General features: G+C 43.0%; 2 protein-coding genes across 5 annotated transcripts; one reads left to right on the top strand and one right to left on the bottom strand.

The window, feature by feature from the left end:
• The first annotated feature begins 99 nt into the window (after positions 1–99).
• Positions 100–6,447, top strand: mpnd (MPN domain containing). Of its 4 annotated transcripts, XM_039002437.1 has the most exons (15): positions 105–317; positions 425–534; positions 850–918; positions 2,164–2,366; positions 2,570–2,791; positions 2,993–3,104; positions 3,219–3,300; positions 3,388–3,484; positions 3,601–3,673; positions 3,801–3,877; positions 4,000–4,168; positions 4,278–4,348; positions 4,447–4,536; positions 5,461–5,553; positions 5,831–6,447. In XM_039002437.1, the coding sequence occupies exons 3-15, from the start codon at positions 915–917 to the stop codon at positions 5,915–5,917; spliced, it is 1,380 nt and encodes a 459-aa protein (XP_038858365.1). In that variant the 5' UTR covers positions 105–317; positions 425–534; positions 850–914; the 3' UTR covers positions 5,918–6,447. The 4 variants fall into 4 exon arrangements, with proteins under 4 accessions (XP_038858362.1, XP_038858365.1, XP_038858363.1 ...); XM_039002435.1 differs by having other exon boundaries at positions 106–317; positions 425–918; XM_039002434.1 differs by lacking the exons at positions 425–534; positions 850–918 and having other exon boundaries at positions 100–317.
• A 209-nt stretch (positions 6,448–6,656) lies between these two features.
• Positions 6,657–24,913, bottom strand: LOC120054803 (endophilin-A2-like). The gene is made up of 9 exons (XM_039002441.1): positions 24,712–24,913; positions 16,838–16,906; positions 16,052–16,124; positions 15,712–15,855; positions 15,483–15,616; positions 15,181–15,339; positions 11,533–11,636; positions 10,846–10,985; positions 6,657–9,306 (listed from the first exon to the last, which is right to left on the bottom strand). The coding sequence occupies exons 1-9, from the start codon at positions 24,754–24,756 to the stop codon at positions 9,113–9,115; spliced, it is 1,062 nt and encodes a 353-aa protein (XP_038858369.1). The 5' UTR covers positions 24,757–24,913; the 3' UTR covers positions 6,657–9,112.
• Positions 24,914–25,678: the final 765 nt, after the last annotated feature.

The raw sequence follows: 25,678 nt of genomic DNA on the forward strand, positions 1-25,678 counted from the left end.
TCCCAAAACCCTATTCTTTCCCCATTCATGTTCCCCATAGGGATGGCTGAACGAACCAGAGGTAACTCATTTCCGGGTTTTAGAACTAGGCTACAAGCTGGCGAGATCTATTGTCACAGTGAAGGTTAACTTGTAAGTGGTGGTTTTGCTGCCCCCCACAGGATTTGTTTCGGTAATTTGCTCCTTTTCGAGATAGAGGAACCTCGCAAAGGAGGAAAGAGACGAGGGGGAGCGTGGGACTGACTGTAAGAGGAGGAGATTCTCTAGTGGCTAAATATAGGGGAATTAAGGGCTAGGGATGATGCGGTTTGGACAAGGTTAACTTATTTTACATATGTTTGATTGTAAATGTGTCTTTGGCTACTTGTGGTACGTGTTTATAAATGCCAGCAATTAAATGTTTTTATTATTTTCTCTTTGCTAGAATCATCGAATGGACTGACTGGCCACGTACATAGCGGCTGTCTCAAAGCACCGAGCGACACTATCTTTCCGGAAGCAGGAATTTATAAACTGATGATCTAATTCTACCATGTAATTACTAATTTATAGATAAATATATATTTTGACTATAACAAACTATGTCCGATACCGAGTGGACATTGCATAGTAGTAGCCGAATAGTAGCCGAGGAGACATAGGATCAAAGAAACATCGCTTTTGTTTACGGGGAGAGTGACAAGGACGGGAGTGAGAGAAAGAAAGGGGAGGGGAATTGACATTAAAGCAACACAACAAGGAAACTACACTGCAGATACAGACGCCTTCATTTTATGTTTTTGAATAATAGCTCGCCAGCCAGTGTGGCGAATTGTGTTTATTGAACCTATTCTGTGCATTGCTCTAAAGTGGCCCGAAAAGAAAACCTCTTGGCGGAGTTGGAAATAAAGCCGCTCTCCGACGCTTTCAGAGAAATGGGTGAGAATGATAAAATAGTGATTTTAATTATAATACTCGGTGAAATTAATCTCGAGCAGCAGGCCTCGTGTTGCGGAGAAATGCAGAATAACCAATGGCCAGAAAAACAACAACAAAGCGCATACATATTTAATCAACTTTTAATAGTGGTAATTAATAAAATAGCAAATGAGATCAAATCAGAAGACTATTCTTTTGTCCCTATGGAATTTCTTCTGCGTTTTTGGTTTCTTACTAACCATACAAAAGGAAGGTGTCTCACAAAGGCTCCAGCGTTAATTAGGGGCTATCACAATTATCACAAGTGGCAACTAATTAGCTATGTCAAACATCTCTAAATGTAACATGTCCTACATATTATTACTACATTTAAACTGTGACAGTAATTTATGTGCGTCAGTGGGTGACTTCTTGACCTCAGATGTCATGACCCCTGTATTTGTATTTATTAAGGATCCCCATTAGCTGCTGCCAAGGCAGAAGCTACTTTTCCTGGGGTCCAGCAACATGAAGGCAGTTATATACAATTTAAAATATTACATTTCATAACACTTTTCACAACACATTGTGTGTTCCCTCAGGTCACTACTCTACTACCACATATCTACAATACAAAATCCATGTGTACTTGTGTGTAGAGTGTGTCTTATGTGCCTGTGTGTGTGTTCCATAAGGTGTATTTTTATCTGCATCAGTTACCGGATGTGGAATAGAGTTCCATGTAGCCATGGCTCTATGTAGTACTGTGCACCTACCATAGTCTGTCTATTCTGGACTGTGAAGAGACCTCTGGTGGCATGTCTTGTGGGGTATGCATGCGTGTCCGAGCTGTGTGCTAGTAGTTTAAACAGACACCTCGCTGCATTCAGCATGTCAACACTTCTTACAAAAGCAAGTAGCGATGAAGTCAATCTCTCCTCCACTTTGAGCCATGAGAGATTTACATGCATATTATTAATGTTAGCTCTCTGTGTACATTTAAGGGTCAGCCATGCTGCCCTGTTCTGAGCAGTTTAGAGGGAATCCTTTGTTGGACTCAAGGATATAATATCTTATTTTGGATTAATGACCATCTTTGGTTCTTCATTTCATGCCAAAATCATGGCACCTTATCATGTTTTCATTTGGACATGTTTTTGTTACATTGTAATAAGAGTGGTTCCTCTCTCTGAGCTCACCTTTATATTGTATACATGGCCTACAAATGCATCATACATAACATTTAATGTGTGTGTGTGTTTTCAGGCTCTGAGCCACCCTTGTCTCCACAGGTGGTGGAGGAGGGAGGAGAGGAAGAGGAGGAGGAGCTGAGTGGAGGAGAGGAGTCTGATCTAAGGACCCCTTCAGGGCGTGGCTCCCTGCTGACTAGGCGAGGCATCACCTTGAGAGTGCTGCTGAAGGACGGCCTGGTTGAGCCTGGGGATGGAGTGCTGTCCATACACTACCTGGTAAAAATACAGTAGTTGATAGTAGATGTCTATACATTACCTGGTAATAAGATAACAGATATTTATAAACTTTCTGGTAATAACAGATTAATGTACACTACCTGAAAATACATGTTCACACACTATCTAGTAATAATGGTTATTACTAACGCTACATATGTAATAAGCCTAATTGCATCCTTCTCTACCTGTTCTCTCCCCAGGGTAAGAAGTTTGTAGGCGACCTGTTGAATGATGGGAAGATCCGCTGGGTGGAGACGGGGCAGATCTTCAATTCTCCCAGTGCCTGGGCCACACACTGCAAGCGCCTGGTCAACCCTGCCAAGAAGTCAGGCTGTGGATGGGCCTCGGTGCGCTACCGGGGCCAGAAACTAGTGCAGTACAAGACCAGCTGGCTGCACAAGTATCAGCCCAGTGCAGACATGGTGAGAAGGAGGGAGCGATGGATGGTGGTGAGGAGGAAAAGAGCAGGGTGGAAAAGAGGGGTAGTAAAAGGAAGCGATGGAGGTTTGTTGATACGGAAACTAAAAGCTAAAAGGGGACGATGAAAGAGGGAGAGAACTGCTGTAGAAGACTGTTAGTATGAATACTAGCATCTCACACCCTCCCTCTTCCTGTGATGTCAGAGCCTGGTGAGCGAGGGAGAAGATGACGAGATGGGAGATGAGGAGGAGGAAGAGGGGAAGACGGCAGTGCCGACAGATGACAAGAACAGGAAGAACAAACCTGAGCTGCATGGTGAGATTAAATCCACCAAGAATCTCTAGAAATGGCATTATTTAATTTTAACTGTGTATAGTAGAGAGTGATATGGGAAAGGGATAGATGCATCTAATGTGCTTTCTCTTACAGATATCAGCCTTGTGCCCAGGAGAGGAGACAGAGAGCGAATCCCCGTCAGATACTGCACTCTGGGTACCAGGGATGCTGCAAGGTATAATTGTGCTCATCCTAGCCTATGTCACTGTAATGCATACAAGTAAGCTTCAACACTAATCAAACACATACTGTATATCGACAGGGATCCACACACATTGGTGGAGTTATCAGCTTTCTCAGCCATTAACAGGTTCCAGCCTTTCAATGTTGCTGTATCCAGCAACGTGCTGCTTCTCATGGTAAGCATGAGTCACACAGTGGTAGTAAGAGAGGAAATGTGAAACCGGGGTGTAGGCTACAGCTTGAATCTGTCTTATTGGGGGAAATTGACAAAAGCTTGATTGTGTGCCCTCAGGATTTCCACTGTCACCTGACCACCAGTGAGGTGGTGGGCTACCTCGGAGGACGATGGGACACTAACACACAACGTGAGTATTTCCTATAAAAGCAGAGACCGTGAGCAAACAGGACATTGTACTTCCCCTCTGACATTACAGTAACGATCTTCAACATGTATGATGTTCATGACCTGTCTGTTGTGCCCTTTGCTTGCAGTTCTGACAGTTTTAAGAGCGTTTCCCTGTCGTACACGATTGGCAGATAGAGATTCGGCCTCTGCTGTTGAAGAAGAGGTAAGCCCTACTAACACTGCTAATACCAGGATGTGGATCAACATAAGTCAATTCCATAATATGATACAATCATACATGTTTGTGTAAAATACAAATGGTCTCTTCTTCCAATTACCTTACAGATCTGCCAGAATCTGTTCATGCGAGGGCTGTCATTGGTGGGCTGGTACCACAGTCACCCTCGGGGCCCCGCCCTGCCATCCCTGCAGGACATCGACTCTCAGATGGACCACCAGCTGAGGCTCCAGGGGAGCAGTAATGGCTTCCAGCCCTGCCTGGGCATTATCTGTGGTCTGTACTGGGCAATCAGTTGGCACCAATGGGGAAAACTTTTCATATAGAAAATAAAAATAAATAACCAGACATTGAACTAACATTCAAATGTGCCCCTGATTTTTAGGCCCCTATTACCATGGGAACCAGGGTGTGGCATCCACTATAACACCGTTCTGGGTAGTGCCACCCCCTGAGGTGAGTGCAGTGGTAGTACATGCCTTAATGAATAAGAACATATTCCTCTAAGACAAGGTAAACGTCTATAACACTTATCACCATTCTTCCATCCACAGCAAAGGCCCAATGACTATGGCATTCCAGTGGCGGTGGAGGTGACCTATGTACAAGATAACTTCCTAACTAGTGATGTCCTGAATGAGATGGTACTGTTCGCAAACTTATACTAAAGAAAAATATAAACGCAACATGCAATAATTTCAACGGTTTTACTGAGTTACAGTTGATCAAAATAAATCAGTCAATTGAAATAAATTAATTAGGCCCTAATCTATGGATTTTACATGACTGGTTCAGGGGCGCAGCCATGGATGGGAATGGGAGTAGGCCTATGCCTACCTACTGGGGAGCCAGGCCCAGCCAATCAAAATTAGTTTTTCCCCACAAAAGGGTTTTATTACAGAAATAAATACTCCTCAGTTTCATCAGCTGTCCGGAAGACTGTTCTTAGGCGATCCCGCAGGTGAAGAAGCTGGATGTGGAGGTCCTGGGCTGGCATGGTTACACGTGGTCACACTTGGTCTGTGGATGTGAGGCCGGTTGGACGTACTGCCAAATTCTATAAAACGACGTTGGAGGCGGCTTATGGTAGAGAAATGAACATTAAATTCTCTGTCAACATTCCTGCAGTCAGCATGCCAATTGCACGCTCCCTCAAAACTTGAGACATTTGTGGCATTGTGTTGTGTAACTAAACTACACATTTAAGAGTGGGCTTTTATTACCCCCAGCACAAGGTACACCTGTGTAATGATCATGCTGTTTAATCAGCTTCTTGATATGCCACAACTGTCAGGTGGATGGATTATCTTGGCATGGGAGAAATGCTCACTAACAGGGATGTAAACAAACTTGTGCATAACATTTGAGAGAAATACGCTTTTTGTGCGTATGGAACATTTCTGGAATCTTATTTCAGCTCATGAAACATGGGACCAACACGTTACATGTTGCGTTTATATTTATGTTCAGTATAGTTATAATCATAGTAACCATACCTATGCAAATAAATTCAGTGGTAGGACATTGGCCACTTTGTCACTGTTCTATGTTCAATTATTGTTCCACAGATGCTGCTGGTGGACTTCTACAGGGCAGCCCCTGACCTGGTGCAGTTCCATCAGTTCTGGTGTCCTGATACCACCATGATGGACAAAATCAAGGTCTGTTCATATAAGAACTCATTAACAACAGGAAACTGCATACCAACTAACTTTTTGTCATAGATATCGTATTAAATTATTCTAATTCCTTATATGCTTTTTGGCCTTTCATCTAAGGCCAGATGCTAACTTGTGATCCGTGCGCGTTATCCAAATGATCACACAAATCTCTCATTGACATCTACAGTTGTGTGAAGTTCAGGTCATACATGTTATCTCCAGTTGGGATATGTCCTACAGAGATTTCCTCCTCACCGGTTTGGTTTCTCTCCCTCAGGGCTCTCTGAGCGGCCATGCACCCAAAGACCAGGCCTATTCTCAGATCCTGGAGCATGTCTACAACCAACTCATCAACACACACTAAGCTGGAGGAGAAACAAGGTTGTGTGTATGCACTGGCTTCAAATGAAAATCTCAAATAACCTATTCCCCATATAGGTCACTACATTTGTAGGTCTCTATGTAGGGAATAGGCTCTACAGAGAATAGGTTGTCATTTCTGCCCTTTGTCTGTGGCACTTCAACTGCTGCCCTGACCTCAGGCATACTGTAAGTTGGATGTGCACTGTCCTGACGGAGGAGATGGTGACTCCTGAGTCCGGAGGGCGAGTGTACTGCTCTCCATGGCCTTTTCTGACTGAGGTCTGTATCACTGACAATGTTTGTACAGTATGACATGTGCGTGCTGTGAATGTGTTCCCTAGCGTCTGCTGCCAGTGCTTGACGTCAGACTGTTGTTACAGAAGTTGACATGGAAATAAGGGTCTTCCTCTTCTCTATTACCTGTGGTGTATTTATCTAAACTGTGGTCTGTGACATGTGTTAGTACTAATATGTGAACAATCCTTTGAACCCCCTGAATATCTAATACATTAAAAACACACACTGGAACTACGTCTGTGTTTGTCTGTGTTGGTGCTTTGGAAAGAGCTACACGGCCACCTTTCGTCCCAACAACCTATTCAACATTACAAGCCAAAAACAAAGGTAAAAATAATCATTAGTGTAAAATCCACCCTCTTTACATGCATTAACATTTTGGCATCCAGGCAGTATAAGTTGAGCATTTTATTACCAAAACATTCCATACACTCAGTGCAGAATGCTTTTTTTCTCCATTTATTTATACAAAGATGGTAGAAGGGGGAAACGAGACAAAGCAAGTACAAATATTTTGATAATACATGACAAGATATTGCAGTTAAATTTGACATACCATACTAAAATGACATACCAAAAGTAAAAAGAAAGCTTCAACTAAAATACATACATTTACAATGTATTGAATAGACCTACATGCAAAGATTAATAACAAGTATTAAGGTTTCGTATATAAAAAATAATACTATTGAATGCAAGAACGACCTTTAGTTTTTAAAGAGAATTCTGGTACTCCAACTGATTAGACAGAAATAACCCTTTTTAAAAAGTGTAGTGTGACACAAAGACATGCACAAATGTATGTACACCGCAAAGTGCCAAGGCTGGAAATGGCAACAGAACCCTTGGTACAGAAATGTATGACCATTGTAAGTAGCTTGGTTATTTTGGTTGGTAGTATTATTCCTTCCTTTCCCAACGGCACTGAAGCACCCCTAACTATGGATTCTCTGTTGGTTCTGGACTTGTGTTGGTGTGATTCAGTCAGCACCAACTTGCTCTTAACCAGTCCATCACTCCACTCTCCCATTGAAATGAACTACGAGCAGGCCTGTAAACGTATGGAAGAGATCTAACACCAGAGTGAGGTGTTGTGACAGAGCAGAGTGGTGGTTGGAGGGAGCAGCCTGGAGCAGAGAAGAGTAGCTTAAACTCATGACCATTGAAAGTAGCCTGGACCTCAACACTGATGGGAGTGAGGGGAGAGGAATATGTGAATGAAAGAGTGCACTGCAGCAAGTGCGACTCAATCACATCGCCTCCACAACTATCAATCGTGGAGGGTCTCTTAGCGCTGATAGTATGCATCTTGGTAGTAGGGGCTTTTCCTAACAGAACAATCATCACAAATAAAATAAGACTTCTGCTATATATTATTCCTTTTCCCTTTTTGTCCTGTTCTGCATCACTAACCTGTCTTTCCCTCATTCAGTATTTACTGTATTTGACGCCCTATGCAGTCCTGTCCAGCAGCACACATACCAACTCCAGAATAGAACCCAACCCATCCTAAGAGACCCAGCGAGGAGTATGATAATCAACGGAGTAGTAAATAATACTAAATACAGGAAGAAAGTGACTGAGGTGAATGAATGCGATTTACTGATCCAAAAGATGTTCAGTTACACACACACAACGCCGCCAGCAGCGTTGTCATTTATGGAGGCACTGGGACAGACAGACGGGTACTATGACAGCTAAAACCCAACACCATGTACTCTATTCTATGTGGCATGTGTTTCCTCTATTGAACAGATGAGACAGCGAGGAAAAGTAAAACACACAGGCTTCGTATGTTGCTAACGTCACTAAATGTGCAGAAGCCCATCCCTGGGGAAAGCGGTTTCTTCTAAATGTTAGTGTTTGACTTTGGGTCTAGTGTTCTCCTCAGGGGCTTCTGTCTCAGTAGAGGCCTATAACTAAACAAAACTTACAGGCTCTCATACGTACAGCAAAAATCTAATTTGAGGACCAAGGTGCAATTTAACAGTTTAGCTGTACATTAAAAAACAATAAACAAGGCTGAAACCAAAACAAATCAAATACACACCATTGCAAAACTAAACAATGTCTGAGGCCCTTCAAGCTCTCCTGTGGCTCAGGCATACAGGATGTACATAGCGTTGTAAATCTACTGACTGTAAATGGATCATAACTACAAGGCATTACTGTAGTTGTTTACTGAGGAGGGGAGTGGTTGTCTAAGCCTGGCCGGCAGGGGGCTCCAAGAGACGTCCAGTCAAAATCCATCATTTGGAAAGGCTGTGCAGTTGCAGTGTGTCTGACATACTTGCCTTGGAAATAGGGACTCAAGTATTCACCAGAGTCCATACTGAAATGTGGGACCTACAGAAACTTTGGATGTGACAAATTACTTTAAAAATGTCTGTAGTTATGCAAGTAAGGCTTTACAAGTTGTACAGTTTTTACAGAGTCAGAACCAGCTAAACTGCCGATGTAAATGTATTCTGCTGCTTACCTGTATGTAATTTAACGTTAAATAATTGATTTTGAACTTAAATTAATTTCATTTGAAACTTCCCTTTCTATTGGGATATCTGTGGTTGACAGAAAACATTACTTTAAAACATTAAGTCTGATTTAGTTCGGTTCTTCATGTCTGTGTCCGTCTGTCCGTATTTATTTTTGCTTGGGGGGCAGCGGGGGTCATATTTAAATCTCTCTTTCTCAAAACTGGAATGCGAGAAACCACCATCTTCCAATGTCCTTCCTTCAAACGTCAAGATGACAAAGTGACAAAGAGTACAAGTACGTCTGTGATGATGGCGATGATGGTAAAGATGAGGACAAAGACTCTATAATCTGTTAACTGGCTCCTCATTCCCTCCCTCACTCTCCCGTTCCCTCCATCTCTCTCATGTACTCTGTACAGCACTCCTTAATGTGTTAGGGGGACGACGATTTCCACGTAGTTGAGAGGGAAGAATCCTGATTGACCATGCAGCATGCCCTCGTACCAGTTCTCATCGATCTGATTGGTCAGGGTGATGATGTCGCCCTCCTTGAAGCCCAGCTCTCCCTCGTTCTCTGGGTCAAAGTCAAACAGGGCCTTACAGGACGGCTGTTCTGAGACTGAATGACAGAAAGAGGAGAAAGAGAGGAGGAGAGAGGGGTGGATAACATGGGGAGAGAAGGTTGAAAGAGTGTACATCCCTGGCAGACCAGTCCCATGTCCACTCTCTGTCCCTCCCTCCTTCTTTCGGCTGGCTGACAGAGCTGGAACAGTGTCAGACTGATTGTGGTTTTAGGTTCACACCGCACCCTGTTTGTTAGCTTGTGATTCACACTGCAGTTTGAGTATTTGGGTGGCTGGGCTGGGATATTATCACACTGCAGGCTCAGACAGTGTTAGTGAGAGACAAGACGCTGAGTGATGGAGAGATGACCTGGCCCCCTCCATATAGTCCTGTGTTGTTCTTAGCTGGGGCCTGCAAGGGTTGGGGGACTACAGTAGCTAGGACTGGAGGGGTACAGGAAGTCTGTCTATGACTCATAGAGTGGAACACACATGTCGGTCAGTCTCACAACACACACGCAAAAGTAGTTGACCACACACTGATGGGTGTCCCAATCCCAATGTTTTGCATCCTCTCTGTGAGACACTGCCCTGCTCCCCCTCTCCCTCTCTCTCAGAGCTCAGGCAGTCATGGCCATGGCTCTATCCACACACCAGGCTTTTTGTCTCAAAACAATTTCCTCTTTGTGTCAGTTTACCCCACAGGGCATGGTACAGTAAATATGGGGAGGGATCCATCACAGTCTCTGCCTGGGAGATTCACTTTCATTGTTGAACACAACACATCCCCTCCCCATAAATCTAGGAGACTTCCAGAGATACAACTAACCCAAAGATGTATCATATCTCTATCCTTATTCAACCCGTTTATTTACCAGCATGACGGTGAATGTAGTTAGTATCATCTAGAATAAGCTTTACAGTTACACCAGCTATCTGTATGTGACAATGATCCAGCTGACAATATGGAGTGGGTTTAGTCCAATGGTACTATTGCATTCACTGCAGGTCATTAAACGGTGTCAATCAAAAAGCTCTAGGCTTCATATCTAAAAACAATTCTGGTAAACATTTAAACCAGAGAAACAACCAAACCCAATGAAGAACCGAATCAAATTATACATTTCTCAAATATCATGTGTACAAGATGATGGATCAGTTCAATCACAGAACTTCCAAGTCGAGAGCTTTTTGATTTGACACTTGGCTCACTGATAGTATTGCATCAACCGTTTCATACAGGTAGCTTGGCTGCCATCTCTCTGACAAACACTCTCACTCTCTGACTCACATCTGGTTTTCTGAAATGACAATCTGGCGTGGAGGAAGTGTAACTCTGATGATGTCATAGGAAGAGAAAAACAAGGTCAAAAGGAAACAAGGGCAACCAGCTGACAGCACCCCCCTCCTGTTCATTATCTCCACACACGCACACACACACCTCATCCTTCAACAAACACACAGTCATACTACACTGCAGACTCAGTGTGAGTCAACCTCAAAACTGGCTGCAGTAGTAGAATAAGATTGAAATAAATGGCCTTCTCTTTGATGAGCTGATGTACACTGTAGGTAGCATGGTCCAACTGTGTTACCTGAGTTGCGGGAGGATGGTGTGGCAATGGAGGTCGTGTAGCCACCATTGGTTGATTGGTTGTCACATTCTCCAAAGTCAAAGATGGGTTTGGGCTTGGGCGTATACTCGCGGCGTGGTCGGTTCTGGGCCTCGTTCATCCTGAAGAGAAAGAGAGTTAGATCAACCCAGCAGGTCCAGAGACCAAAGTTCATTTCTGTTTGTTGACTCAATGTTAAAAATAGAACATTTGACATATTTGTCATTTAGCAATTACGCTTATCCAGAGGGACTTACAAGAGCAATTAGGGTTAAGTGCCTTGCTCAAGGGCACAGACAGATGTTTCACCTAGTCGGCTCAGGGATTCGAACCAGCGACCTTTTCAATTACTGTCGCAACGCTCTTAACTGCTAGGCAAGTAGGCTTACTGGCTGTAAAAAATCAAGAACTCAAAATGTACACAAGGTCAACCAGTGTGTACTGTACGCTCTGTGATTGAGGGCCTTGAATGTGTTGTTTCAGATTCACAGGAGAACACATTGACACAGATATGGAAAGGACAAACATGATTGTTATGACTAGACAGGGAGAAGGGGTTGGTGAGTGGGCCTACTGTATCTGTATGATGACACTTTGGACACATAACTTGCAGTGATTGAGCAGGGAAGAAAGGTTAGGGATAGAGATGGAGGCTGCTGCATTATGTACCTGTCCCTCAATTTGTCAGAGAGCTCGTCCAGGATCTGTGTGGCCTGTCTGTGGTACTGCAGCTGGGACTCCACCAGAGACGACAGCTGGCTCACCTGTTCTATCTGCACAGAGACACACACAGAGAGCAGGCTATGGTTACTGACTGTACACACTCACACACAAACAGAGATACAAGCATGCACTCAGTCACGTACACAGAGACACACGCACAAGGACCCAGCCCATGGTCACACTTGATATACACATGAGTAATAACAATGGCATTCCCCTGGATACCCAGTATCACACTGTGGTTAATGTGTAATCTGTCTAATGGTAATTGAGAGCAGTACTGTAAATTAGATAAACTAAAAGTTATGAAATACATTTTACCAAGACAAATATGATTATTCATCTTCTGAATCGTTCAGTGTGATCTTTCTCTAATATATATCAAAAAGTCAAATGTCGTAACCTAATAAAGAAATGCTACAAAAATTATTTCCAGCAAGCTATTCTAGTCTAGCCTTTTCTACATGGTACTCCAAGAGCTAAAGAGCGGTATTTAATGAGAGAGGCCAGCAGAGCACAGGAGCTTGCGTATTGCGCAAGAGACAGAGGCTATAAGTTAGAAGCTTATTATGCATAACCCATCATTAATTAGCCTAATATAAAAGGCTAATACTGCATTGAATGTATTACCTGAAAGAGGTAGGCTAGGACATCTATAAGTAGGGCTATATACTGTATCACTCTAGAACAGGATTATCTATTTTGGATGCTATTTTAATGGAGTTGACTGCACGAGAGTCCTCGCGCTTGCACTGATTTAAAGCAACAATATTCAAGTGATAGGCTGTTTTTAAACTCTGCAGCTGCAATGAAAAAATATATTTTCTTTACAATTAAAAAACAAGGTGACTCCCTAAAGCCAGATGGATGGGTAAATTACTGCAACATAGGCTAATCTGCAGCAAATGTAGGCCTACCTGTCACAAGAAAAAAAGTGACCATGATGAGATGATAGGTCTACATGCATTGTGAACTGCTGCTCCATACTGAGATGGGCTGTCTGTCATGCAGAGGCTGTATAGAAGCCAGATTGACAGTGCATTTGGAAAGTATTCAGACCCCTTGACTTTTTCCACATTTTGTTACATTACAGCCTTATTCTAAAATGGATTTAATAAATAAAAATCCTCAGCAACCTACACACAATACCTCATAATTACAAAGCGAAAACAAGTTTTTAATAACTATTTGCTAATTTATATATAAAAAAAAAAAGAGGACCCTTTGCTATGAGACTCAAAATTGAGCTCAGGTACATCCTGTTTCCATTAACCACCCTTGAGATGTTTCTACAAATTGATTGGAGTCCACCTGTGGTAAATTCTATTGATTGGACATGATTTGGAAAGGCACACACCTGTCTGTATAAGTTCCCACAGTTGACAATGCATGTCAGAACAAAAACCAAGACATGAGGTTGAAGGAATTGTCTGTAGAGCTCTGTGACAGGATGTGTCGAGGCACAGATCTGGTGAAGGGTACCAAAACATTTCTGCAGCATTGAAGGTCCCCAAGAACACATGGAAGGGGTACAGGAAGAAGATTGGAACCACCAAGACTCTTCCTAGAGCTGTATGCCTGGGTAACTGAGCAATCGGGGGAGAAGGGCCTTGGTCAGGGAGGTGCTCAAGAACCAGATGGTCACTCTTACAGAGCTCTAGAGTTCCTCTGTGGAGATGGGAGAACCTTCCAGAAGGACAACCATCTCTGCAGCACTCCACCAATCAAGGATTTATGGTAGAGTGGCCAGACGGAAGCCACTCCTTGGTAAAAGGCACATGACAGCCCGCTTGGAGTTTGCCAAAGGCACCTAAAGACTCTCAAACCATGAGAAACAAGATTTTATGTTCTGATGAAACCAAGATTGAACTCTTTGGCCTGAATGCCAAGCGTCACGTCTGGAGGAAACCTGGCACCATTCCTACGGTGAAGCATGGTGGTGGCAGCATCATCCTTAATGAAAACCGTCCCCAGAGTGCTCAGGACCTCAGACAGGGGTGACGGTTCACCTTCCAACAAGACAACGACTCTAAGCACACAGCCAAGACAATGCAGGAGTGGCTTTGGGACAAGTCTCTGAATGTCCTTGAGTGGCCCAGCCAGAGCCCGGACTTGAACCCGATCGAACATCTCTGGAGAGACCTGAAAATAGCTGTGCGGCAATGCTCCCCATCCAACCTGACAAAGCTTGAGAGGATCTGCACGGAAGAATGGGAGAAACTACCCAAATACAGGTATGCCAAGCTTGTAGCGTCATACCCAAGAAGACTCGAGACTGTAATCTCTGCCAAACAAAGTATTGAGTAAAGGGTCTGAATACTTATAGTACGTAAATGTGATATTTCAGTTTTATATATTTTATAAAAAAAGCTCAAATTTCTAAAAACCTGTTTTTGCTTTGTTATTATGGGGTGTTGTGTGTAGATTGATGAGGTAAAAAAAAGATTTAATCAATTTTAGAATAAGGCTGTAATCTAACAAAATGTGGAAAAAGTAAACGGGTCTGAATACTTTCCGAAGGCACTGTAGGCATCACCAATACTTCCCACAGTTGTGTCAGGTTGGCTGGATGTCCTTTGGGTGGTGGACCATTCTTGATACACACGGGAAACTATTGAGCATGATAAACCCAGCAGCGTTGCAGTTCTTGACACAAACCATACCCCGCTCAAAGGATTTAAATCTTTTGTCTTGCACATTCACCCTCTGAATGGCACACATACACAATCGTTGTCTCAATTGTATCGAGGCTTAAAAATCCTTCTTTAACCTGTCTCCTTCCCTTCATCTACACTGATTGAAGTGGATTTAACAACATCAATAAGGGAACATAGCTTTCACCTGGGTTCACCTGGTCAGTCTATGTCATGGAAAGAGCAGGTGTTCTTAATGTTTTGTATACTCAGATTACTTTAGTCTAAGACTGCCACCATTGAAGTCATTTGTGGTGATCAGGGGTGTTGTACAAAACAAAGTCATCAGCGATTGTGTTCTGGCCCAACACATCGGTTCCGGACCAATCACGGCCTCGAATGTGTTCACATTTGGTGAAGTGTCGGGACTCAGATCATGACTCACTACGGAGAAGCAACTAACATCCGTGGGCATGGCGTAGCGTTTGGCAGGAGCAAGGAGTCTGGGTAGCCAAGCAAGAGGTTAGGACCATTGGTTTTCTTAGAGGATTATCTATTAACATTATTTTACTCATTGGTCAAAAGATGCGTTTTTGATTGGACACCCTTTATAAACCCTCCAGAGAAGGGCGGGTAGGGATAACCACAGTTAACATAGGCCACAAAGCTGATTAACGCTGTACATAGATGATATTTCATGTTGACCTAAGTTGGTTCATGCTGCAGGTGACACTCTTGTTATGGTGGAGAAGTGTGGATTTAAACAGTAAATCTAATTGAACAAATTACCTTTAGCCCATAGATGGCACCGCTTGCCCCCAACGGAACTGGTCTCTGTCACTGAGCAATCAGACCGATAATGAAATCATAAACATCAGATTGATGCTAGGCTGGGTATTCCCATTGACATTGTGAATGTTATCAAGGGACAGGCCCACACCTACAGACAGGTACTACTTACGTCAGTCTCCAGTATGTTGTACATGCTGATCTCAGCCACCTCTTTAGACTCGTGGAACTTCTCCAGGGCCTGTCTCAGCTCCTCATCTGGTATTTTCCCTTGGCGCTTCTTCTTATAGTCGTAGTCCAGACGCCTTCCCTCCAGCTTCTTCAGATGGTGCTGGGGGACGGGAGGAGGAAGAGGAGGAGAAGAGATGGGTAGATGAGGAGAGGGATGTAACTCACATTCAGTTAAAACTAGAGAGATGGCAAAGAAGTTGAGTTTTAGCAGCAGATAGATAAGCATGTAACGTGATACAGTACCTGTATCTCTCGGAGGTCCTTGTCACACAGGTTTTGTAATGGATCAATGAAGTTCTGTTTGACGTCGATGTCTAAAGAGTCCTTCACCTCCGCCAGCCTCTTCATGGTCTCCCCCGCGTCTACTAGAGCCCCACCTGACACAGAGCAAAAGCAGACGCTGAGTCACAAGTGATTAAATTCACCACTCCACAAAACAGATACCATCTATGCACTGACAGACACAACGTACCAAAGTTGGTTTCCTCCCCTAGGTCCCGGCCGTACTTGACCATACACTCTCCCAGCAGGCCCTCAGCTTGGGGATAGCCTGGGTTCTTCACCTGGCCTCTGATCTTAGACACAGTGTTCAACATAGACAGCTTTGCCCGTGACGCTGAGAGGGATGGAGAAAGGGAGACAGTGAGAGGGAGGGATGGAGAGGTGGCAGTTATAGGACTTGTGTTCAAGCTACCTTATATCTGTGATATAGTACAAAATATTTTTTTTACCACCAATTACACACTTTCTATACATTTTAATTGAAGGTCTAATTAAGACACTAAGAATCCCTTTCTGGTCCATTGCTTTACCTGGGTTAGGCTGCAGGTACTCTGAGGTTTTAGATATGACTTCCACCACAGCCTTGCTGGTCACATCTACTTTCTATAAAACACAGGGGAGGGGACGTCACTAACAACCACAACGAAATATGGAACACAATGTCTTTCCTTTAATTTCTTCCAAATCTTTTATTTGCGATGAGACTAGTTTCCAAATAGGCAATGAAAAAGATGATGAAATATTGTCACTTCACTAATTGTACTGTTAAATGAAACTGACTTTGTGAAACAACCAAAGTTCATTCAGTGCAGGTGTGTACAATAGACCACTTAAGTGACGTCTTTTTCTGTTGATTGCTGGACTCCATGACAGTTGGCTGAAGCAGCAAAGGCAGGTGCGCTGCCACTCTATGTATCTATTCACAGGGCTCCCCTATGAATACTATACTGACATACTGTCACAGCGTGCAAACAGACTGCTCACTAACAGCTGACTCTTCACTTCAGTCCACAGCTATGCATGATGCAACACTCCCTTCTAGTGCATGGTTGTCTAGACTCTATGGTCATATGCAAGTAAGGTGAACGAGACTGTATTATTAACATCATCACTACTGCATTATGTAACACTGTAGGGCATATCTATTCATGCACTGTGTTGTTGGGCTACGTGTGTCTGGTTGTGTTAACTTATTAGCCTTTGTCCTGATGCCATTCTGTTAACCTGTAAATATATTTGCCTAATATATAGAATTCTAACTTTACTACTCTACTTCAGGTAACGGTAATTCATGTACAGTCAAAGAGGCATTATACCCTTTCCAAATCTTTGAAGTCTTCATCCAGTTTCGTTCCCTCTGCACCGCCAACCTTCTCACTGACCATCTGCACAGAGAGAGTGGGAGAGAAAAGCGTCATTATTACACAATACATATGCCGTTCTTGAGAGCGAATCAGAAAGATCCCTCAACAGATGTGATCGTTTTCTTACTCTGTCAGAAAATACAGATGGCCAGTTCCGCCATTCACACAGTAATGTTCTAATCGTGAAGGTAACAGTTGAATCTTAACTGACATCAGTCTGTACTGACTGACACCATCAAACAACCCTCTAGGAAACAAAAGTAGAGTTCTTCTTTATTCTCACAGATACACCCGTGCAGAAATAAATACAGGCTTGTCTAGATATGACAATTGTAGATCACTGGAGCCTACAGTACAGAATTTGAGGTGGAATTATGTCGATACAGTAAAAGGACCAGATGCTGGAATCCTGTACAATATATTTGATCCTCTATAATGACCATGTACTGTAGGGTAGTGAATCACCTCATAACTGTAAACATCAGATATAGGACATTTCTCACATTCAGTTCAACATGTTGGAACTTGTTGTGTAAGACACCAATACGTGCAGGCCACCCAGCATTAAATGTAGCCTACAGGTTTACCTTCTCCCGCTATCTACCCCCCTGTGGAAAAAGACTGCTTTACATGTCTGCACTTTAAAGGGATACTTCAGGCTTTTGGCAATGAGGCCCTATATCTACTTCCCCAGAGTTAGATGAACTAGTGGATACCATTTTTATGTCTCTCGGCCCAGTATGAAGGAAGTTAGAGGTAGTCGCGAGCCAATGCTAACTAGCGTTAGCATAATGACTGGAAGTCTATGGGTATCTGCTAGCATGCTAAGGCTAGTTAGCAACTGCACTAGCGCTAGTTAGCAACTTCCTGCAAACTGCATGCAGACATAAAAATGGTATACACGAGTTCATCTGACTCTGGGGAAGTAGATAAAGGGCCTCAACAAAAAAAAAGAAGCCCTCTCTCTACCGCACTTCTCTCCCTCAGTTTTGCTTCCCAGTTCCTCCCTCATAAAAAGTCTCTCAACTTCACTACTTGGCTATATATAGGGGGACTACAATACAGTATGTAGTAACGTCAACATTCCAACTCAATTTCAGCTTTGACCTGCTGCAAGTACCATATGATGACCATGGCACCATGACACCATAACATCACAGTGATGCAATAACATTTTCACTCTCTTGATATGATTTCATATGAATATTGCTGCCAGTGCTTTGATACCTGTGTTGTAATAGTTTTTCATGGCAAAAATTAAAACACAAAGCAGACCAAACTCTTTGGTCCTTTAAAAACCTGCTGTATGTAAAATATTGTGTGCTATAGCTTGGAATATAAATACATGTGACTCTGGATGATGTTTGTTTCCAACATTAGGGCTGTTATTCTAAAGATGTTAAATCCGCTTCATGTTTTGTTTCCTTGCCATGACACTAACGAGTTTCGCAATACTGGTATCGTCCCCACCCTACAAAACATACAGGGAAACTGTATATCTTGATTCTACCCCTTTCTGGATTTTGTAAATTTTTTATAATGACAATACCTAAATGTTTTTGAAGTGACGTACACCGCTATCCTAATTGAAAGTATATGCACTCTTTTATAAAGAAACTTTAGGATACACATTCAACATTTTTTATGCTACGTACTGTATTCTGACATCCCAGTTTAAAAACTTCCCCATCATATCCCAAGAGCTTGAATACTTTTTCATTCCCCATAGGCTACCGGTAATTCCTTGGCATTCAAGTAGCCTACATTTCTCTCCCTTCTGCCATGTCAGTCCTAAATATGTTAGGGAGGTCTAGCTAACCCAGTTATGACCAGGAGAAAAACAACTGCCTGTGGGGACAAAGGGACGGTTCTGCAGCATACACTGCCAGTGGCAAGGCACAACATCTACCCACTACTCCTGTCCCACTGCCTGAGGGGCTTCACTCTAACAAGAGGAGTATAGGCTATTTGCATTTCTACCTCTCTGCCCTGGGAGAGGGATAATCATTGAAAGCCTTTCCTTGTGCAAATGTCACATTGTAGACTAATTAGGCTATAGGACCTTGGTGAGTGCAGCAGGTCGCCTACCTTTAGATTACAGTAATAAACTGTGGTATGTATGAGGTAAACATGATACCCTCTGGCTCCGTAGGACTGTTCTAACTTCAGGTTGAGAGCTTCAAGTTCCTTGGTGTCCACATCACCAACAAACTATCATGGTCCAAACACACAAAGACAGTCGTGAAGAGGGCACGACAAAGCCTATTCCCCATCAGGAGACTGAAAAGATTTGGCATGGGTCGTCAGATCCTCAAAAGGTTCTACAGCTGCACCATCGAGAGCATCCTGACTGGTTGCATCACCGCCTGGTATGGCAAATGCTCGGCCTCCGACCGCAAGGCACTATAGAGGGTAGTGCGTACGGCCCAGTACATCACTGGGGCCAAGCTTCCTGCCATCCGGGACCTCTATACCAGGCGGTGTCAGAGGAAGGCCCTAAAAATTGTCAAAGACTCCAGCCACCCGTGTCATAGACTGTTCTCTCTGCTACCGCATGGTGTAACAGTTTAACTTTAGTCCGTCCCCTCGCCCCGACCCGGGCGCGAACCAGGGACCTTCTGCACACATCAACAACTGACACCCACGAAGCATCGTTACCCATCGCTCCACAAAGGCCGCGGCTCTTGCAGAGCAAGGGGAACCACTACTTCAAGGAGCAAGTGGCGTCACCGATTGAAAGGCTATTAGCGCACACCACCGCTAACTAGCTAGCCATTTCACATCCGTTACAATGGCAAGCGGTACCGGAGTGCCAAGTCTGGGTCTAAAAGGCTTCTTAACAGCTTCTACCCCCAAGCCATAAGACTCCTGAACAGCTAATCAAAGGGCTATCCAGACCCCTCTTTTACGCTGCTGCTAATCTCTGTTTATTATTTATGCATAGTCACTAACTCTATCTACATGTACATATTACCTCGACTAACCGGTGCCCCCGCACATTGACTCTGTAGCGGTACCCCCTGTATATAGCCTCGCTATTGTTATTTTACTGCTGCTGTTTAATGATTTGTTACTTTTTACTTAACACTTTTTTTCTTAACTTCTTAAAGCATTGTTGGTTAAGGGCTTGTAAGTAAGAATTTCACTGTAAGGTCTACACCTGTTGTATTCGGCGCATGTGACAAATAACATTTGATTTGATTAACATTCACTATAGTCACAGAAAGTGAGGTTGGTGAGAGTAAACTTACTGACATGATGTAGCATTTGGTTTTACTTACTGAAACAGTTCAAAATGAGTTACGCCTATATACTTCAGGGGGGAGGACACGATTGGTACATTCTGTGCCCATTAATACAAACCACATGGGGGTGATAAAAATATAAACGCAACATGTAAAGTGTTTGTCCCATGTTTCAAGGGATGAAATAAAAGATCCCAGAAATGTTCCATACGCCCGGAGCATTTCTCCTTTGCCAATATAATCCATCCACCTGACAGGTGTGGCATATCAAGAAGCTAATTAAACAGCATGATCATTACACAGGTGCACCTTGTGCTGGGGACAATAAAAGGACACTAAAATGTGTAATTGTCATCACACAACAGAATGCCACAGATGTCTCAAGTTTTGAGGGAGCGTACAATTGGCATGCTGACTGCAGGAATGTCCACCAGAGCTGTTGCCAGATAATTGAATGTTAATTTCTCTACCAAAAGCCACCTCCAATGTTGTTTTAGAGAATTTGGTAGTACTTCCAACCTGCCTCACAACTGCAGACCACACGTAACAACGCCCGCCCAGGACCTCCACATCCGGCTCCTTTACCTGCAGGGTCGTCTGAGGCCAGCCACCCGGACAACTGATGAAACTCTGGGTTTGCACAACCGATTTCCTGCACAAACTGTCAGAATCTGTCTGAGGGAAGCTACTCTGTGTGCTCGTCCTCCTCCACAGGGTCTTGACCTGACTGCAGTTCAGCGTCGTAACTTCAGTTGGTAAAAGCTCACCTTCAATGGCCACTGGTACGCTGGAGAAGTGCTATTCAAGGATGAATCCACTGTAAACTGTACCGGGCAGATGACAGACATGTGGGCGAGCGGTTTGCTGATGTCAACGTTGTGAACAGAGTGCGGTGGGGTTATGGCATGGGCAGGCATAAGCTACAGACAACAAACAACTGCATTTTATTGATGGAAATTTTAATGCAGAGATACTGTGACGAGATCCTGGGCCCATTGTCGTGCCATTCACCTGCTGCCATCACATCATGTTTCAGCATGATAATGCATGGCTCCTTGTTGCAAGGATCTGTACACCAAAATATGAAACATTTGGTTGGGATACTCTGGATCAAGGTGTACAACAGCATGTTCCAGTTTCTGATCCACGCCCATATCTTTTAAAAGGTATCTGTGACCAACAGATACATATCTGTATTCCCAGTCATGTGAAATCCATAGATTACGACCTAATGAATTAATTTACATTGACTGATTTAATTACATCAACTGTAACTCAGTAAAATCTAGCATGTTGCGTTTTAAATTTTGTTCAGTGTATGTACTTCATAGTACCAGTTGTTGCTACAGACGTGTACACTGCTTTTACAGTGAGTGTCAGATCTGACGAGTAGAAATAGACACCCAGCAAATAGAGTGCTGACTTCCTGTGCATGCCGCGCTACCGATTCCCCACATAACGTGTAAACCAGAGAATGGATCATCTAAACATACACAGTATCTGGGGTAGAAAGTCCACTGACTGAGGGATGGGGAAAGTGACTCATATAGAGGAATCTGAATGGGGACGAAGAGGAGCCACAATGACAGTGCAAGAGCTAATAGAATCAGTGTCTAAGGCAATGGTGTTAGCCCATAAAAATGTGTTTGCTTTACACCAACAGGTGGGGAAATGGTGTGTTCAGCTCTTGCTAGCCACAAAACTGCTACTGTGGCAAAACATGGATGGTGGCTGTGCTTTCATAGGCCTAAAATATGTTGAGGGGAATAATGAGTGGCGCAGCGGTCTAAGGTACTGCATCTCAGTGCTAGAGGCATCACTACAGACACCCTGGTTCGAATCCAGGCTGTATCACAACCGGCTGTGATTGGGAGTCCCATAGGGCGGCGCACAATTGGCCCAGCGTCATCCGGGTTTGGCCGGTGTATGCCGGCATTGTAAATAAGATTTTTTTAATAACTGACCTGCCTAGTTAAATAAAAGGTAAAAAAATATATATTTAAAATAAAAATACATTTGAATAAAAACAATATAAAAAAGACATTCACAAAAATAAATTTTGAAAAAGTAACCCTACAGCTGAATGTTTTATATATTTAGTATATATTTTAAAAAATACATAACCGCCACAGATTGTCTTGAAAGTAACGCGTAAATCTCCTCCTGAAAAAGATATAGCTTTATTTAATAGAAATCTTCACAAAGAGAAATGTAGTCACATTTTAGTTATGCAGTGAGGCAGACACACAAGGCCACATACGTGCCGGCTACTGCTAGCTAGATAACGAGGGAGGAGAGCACAACACTGACGCCTGAAAATAGCATCTCTTTTACAGAGAATGGTGTGATTGTAATTTATTGGGAGAGAGACAGCTGTGAGTCAGCTGTAGTGAGTCAGCTGCCTCCTTAACAATGGGCCATCCACTGCCAGGCTTTCTCCTTTTACACAACATTATAGAAAAAGATCTCATAACTGTCTGACACCTGAATGGATCACACACTGGCCCTACTGACCCTGAAGGGAAAAGGCAGTGAAGGACTTCGTAACACTGCTGGCAAAATAGACATGATACACCTATACATTTGGATCATGAAGTATGTATTTTGCTAATAGACCTATGTGAGATTATGCAGAAAAATACTATCCATGAGTTCATCTGACTCTGGGGAAGTAGATAAAGGGCCTCTGCCAAAATCCTGAAGTATCCCTTTAACCTTTTGAGCTGCATACGATCCTTCAGTTAACCACTCCCTTGTGAGTGAATATGATAGGATCAGCCATCTGCAGACTCCACTCTGACCCACCATTTCCTCTAACATTCCCACCAACTTCCCTGTACATATTGCAAAGTATGCTGCTAGTGCAGGATAATGAAAGGCATTTCATTCAGATATTAAGTCAGATTAAGTATTATCTATGATACATGGTGCATGTGTGTAAACAAGTTGAATGTTTAGGCCATGTTTTGGAAATGTGTCAAAGTAAGGGGGGCAGTAAGTTAAAAAAACATGGGCGTGTGGGGTGCTGCATATATTATCTAAAGCCAACTTCCTGCATTCCATAAGAGCAGAAAAAAGTGCTGTTGAAAAAACAATAATAATCCTACAATTAGGCCTATTTCCAATCACATGCCATCATTGGTAGTAACGTCCCTGCATGCTCTGAATAAGCATGTTATTTTGTGCCTTGCAGGGGAGCGTAATTTATTGTTGTCATCTTGCATTATTGACTCCTATGGAGTTTGGCAAGAAACTGCAACTGCATTGCAGTCCAATCCAATCTGGGAAAGCACTGCCTCGTTCATCTCTCTTCACCCCCTGTAAAACATGCACATGCACACACAAACACTGCAGTTCTGCCTCTCCATTTTCTCTTGCACTTTATTTCCATCTTCCCAATGGATTGACTCTTTTCCCACTTTCTCTCACCTACAGGGATCTACACTTGCTCCTAACAGGAAGTCGGGGTAGAAAGCAAATGGATTTTCTGCAGAGATCAGCAGGAAGTGTGACTCAAAAGTCTATTTTAATAATCAGCAACCAGAACTGAGATCAGACAGGGAGGGCTCCAACTAAACTGAGGATTTAAAAAAAATAAAAATGAAATTAACTACAGAAGAGAAACAATGTGTAAAAATGTATTATTTGATCATTACTTTTATAAAGAGATTTCCTATGCCATACAAGGCAGTTACTACCAACACCAAGCTACACAAAATCAATATCCCCAGGGCATACATAACCTAGTGCCTTCAAACAACTCTGGACATCGAAGACAGTTACTGCAATTTTTCCATTGTTCCCCTCTAATCAGGGACTGATTTAGACCTGGACACCAGACTGTGTGCAATTAATTATTTTTGGTAGTACAGAAAACCAGCATGCGCCGGACCTCGCAGGGCAAGAGTTGAATACCCCTGGCATTGTAGGACAAATGTGTTACTTTAAGGTGTGCATCCACCCCTAGCATGCCTGTTGAGTGACAGCCTTGACACATGCACTGTGTAGCTAACGGTAGACTAGGTATCCCAGCTGTGCACTAGGATTGGATACCTGAAAAAGGTGTTTCTTGGTGATTCTAAGCACACAAAAAGTAGCCAATTAGCTGGCTAAACGTTAACTTAACTGTCAAGTTTATCAAGGCATTATTTTGAAAGGCAAATTAAATCAAATGAAAGGCAAATGAAATCATAATGACATAGGTAGCTTACTATTTTCTTTTCTTAAGAATGTCTGTCTAGCTAGTGTGTAAGGGAAGTAGCTAATTAACTATCAAGAGAACTATTTAGCCCGCTAAGAGACGCATACAAGTAAATGCAAGCTAACGTTAGCTAGCTAATTTAGCAAACTATTACTTTATCTTGAACCCGTTGATTGCTAACGTTATAGCTATAACATTAGCTAATACTTATTTAAACCAATGTGTTAGTATTTGTTTGCATGTCCGTCTATAACTATTACAGAACTTCAGAAGTGTATAAAAAGTAACTAGATAAGTTAACTAGCTGGCCACATGCTACCTAGCTATGTTTACTAGCTACAGTAACAGTTATTCTGAGGGGAGGAAAGTTGTTCGCTAACCTGGCTGGCTTTATAAAACTGCTTCTTGAAGCCCGCTACTGACATCTTGGAGCCGGACTGTTTCAATTTTGCAGTAAATTAAAGTTGAGAATAACTAGCTATTACGCAAAATTGTTAACTAGTACGCCGTGGTCATAAGATTGCGCTATCGTCGTTCAGTCAGGAGACGCCAAATGTCTGATTGCTGACCACGTCAACGAGGATTTCATGCGGTTCACAAACGTGAACCGCGGTTGTACAAGCACGCAGATCTCTATAAGTGCAGATAGGTATTGAAAGCCTCTAGTAATACGTAGCTATGAGCATATCCACACAGTGTACACTTTTGCAAAATTGCACCAAGCGGTTAATCCCTGCACTGCACATTCCACAGTTTGCAGATGGTCTCTCCATAAACAAGTACGCAGCGCCCACTATCGCACAGAAGAGGAACAGGCCAATCAATACAATAGGTTCTATGTTCACTTTCCACCCCCCACAGGGTGGCAGAAGTGTTCTTCGATGGTTTTCTAGACGTGCGTTGTCTCAAGCACTTTTAGGCTAGTTTTGAGATACATTTTGAGCAGTGGAGGCTAGTGGGAGGAGCTATAGGAGGACATACTAATTGTAATGGCTGGAATGGAATCAATTGGAATGGAGTCAAACATGTGGTTTCCAAATGTCTGCTTGATACCGTTCCATTTATTCCATTCCACCCATTACAATGAGCCCGTCCTTCTATAGCTCCTCCCACCAGCCGCCATTGATTTTTAGATACCCCTACTCGAGGTGTAATGCAACAGAACCATATTTTTCTATATCTCTGAGGTCTCCCATATATTAAATGGATGGTTGTGTGAAAATATTTTACTGCAAAAGTGGTTAAATTGATAGATATTGTGGGGTGGACCAAATAAGCTCATGTAACCCAATATTGCTGGTAGCTGTTCAATAGACAACTTCCCAAGTCAAATTTGCTCTCATTCAG

This window comes from Salvelinus namaycush, chromosome 10 (assembly GCF_016432855.1).
Source record: "Salvelinus namaycush isolate Seneca chromosome 10, SaNama_1.0, whole genome shotgun sequence".
NCBI lineage: Eukaryota > Metazoa > Chordata > Actinopteri > Salmoniformes > Salmonidae > Salvelinus > Salvelinus namaycush.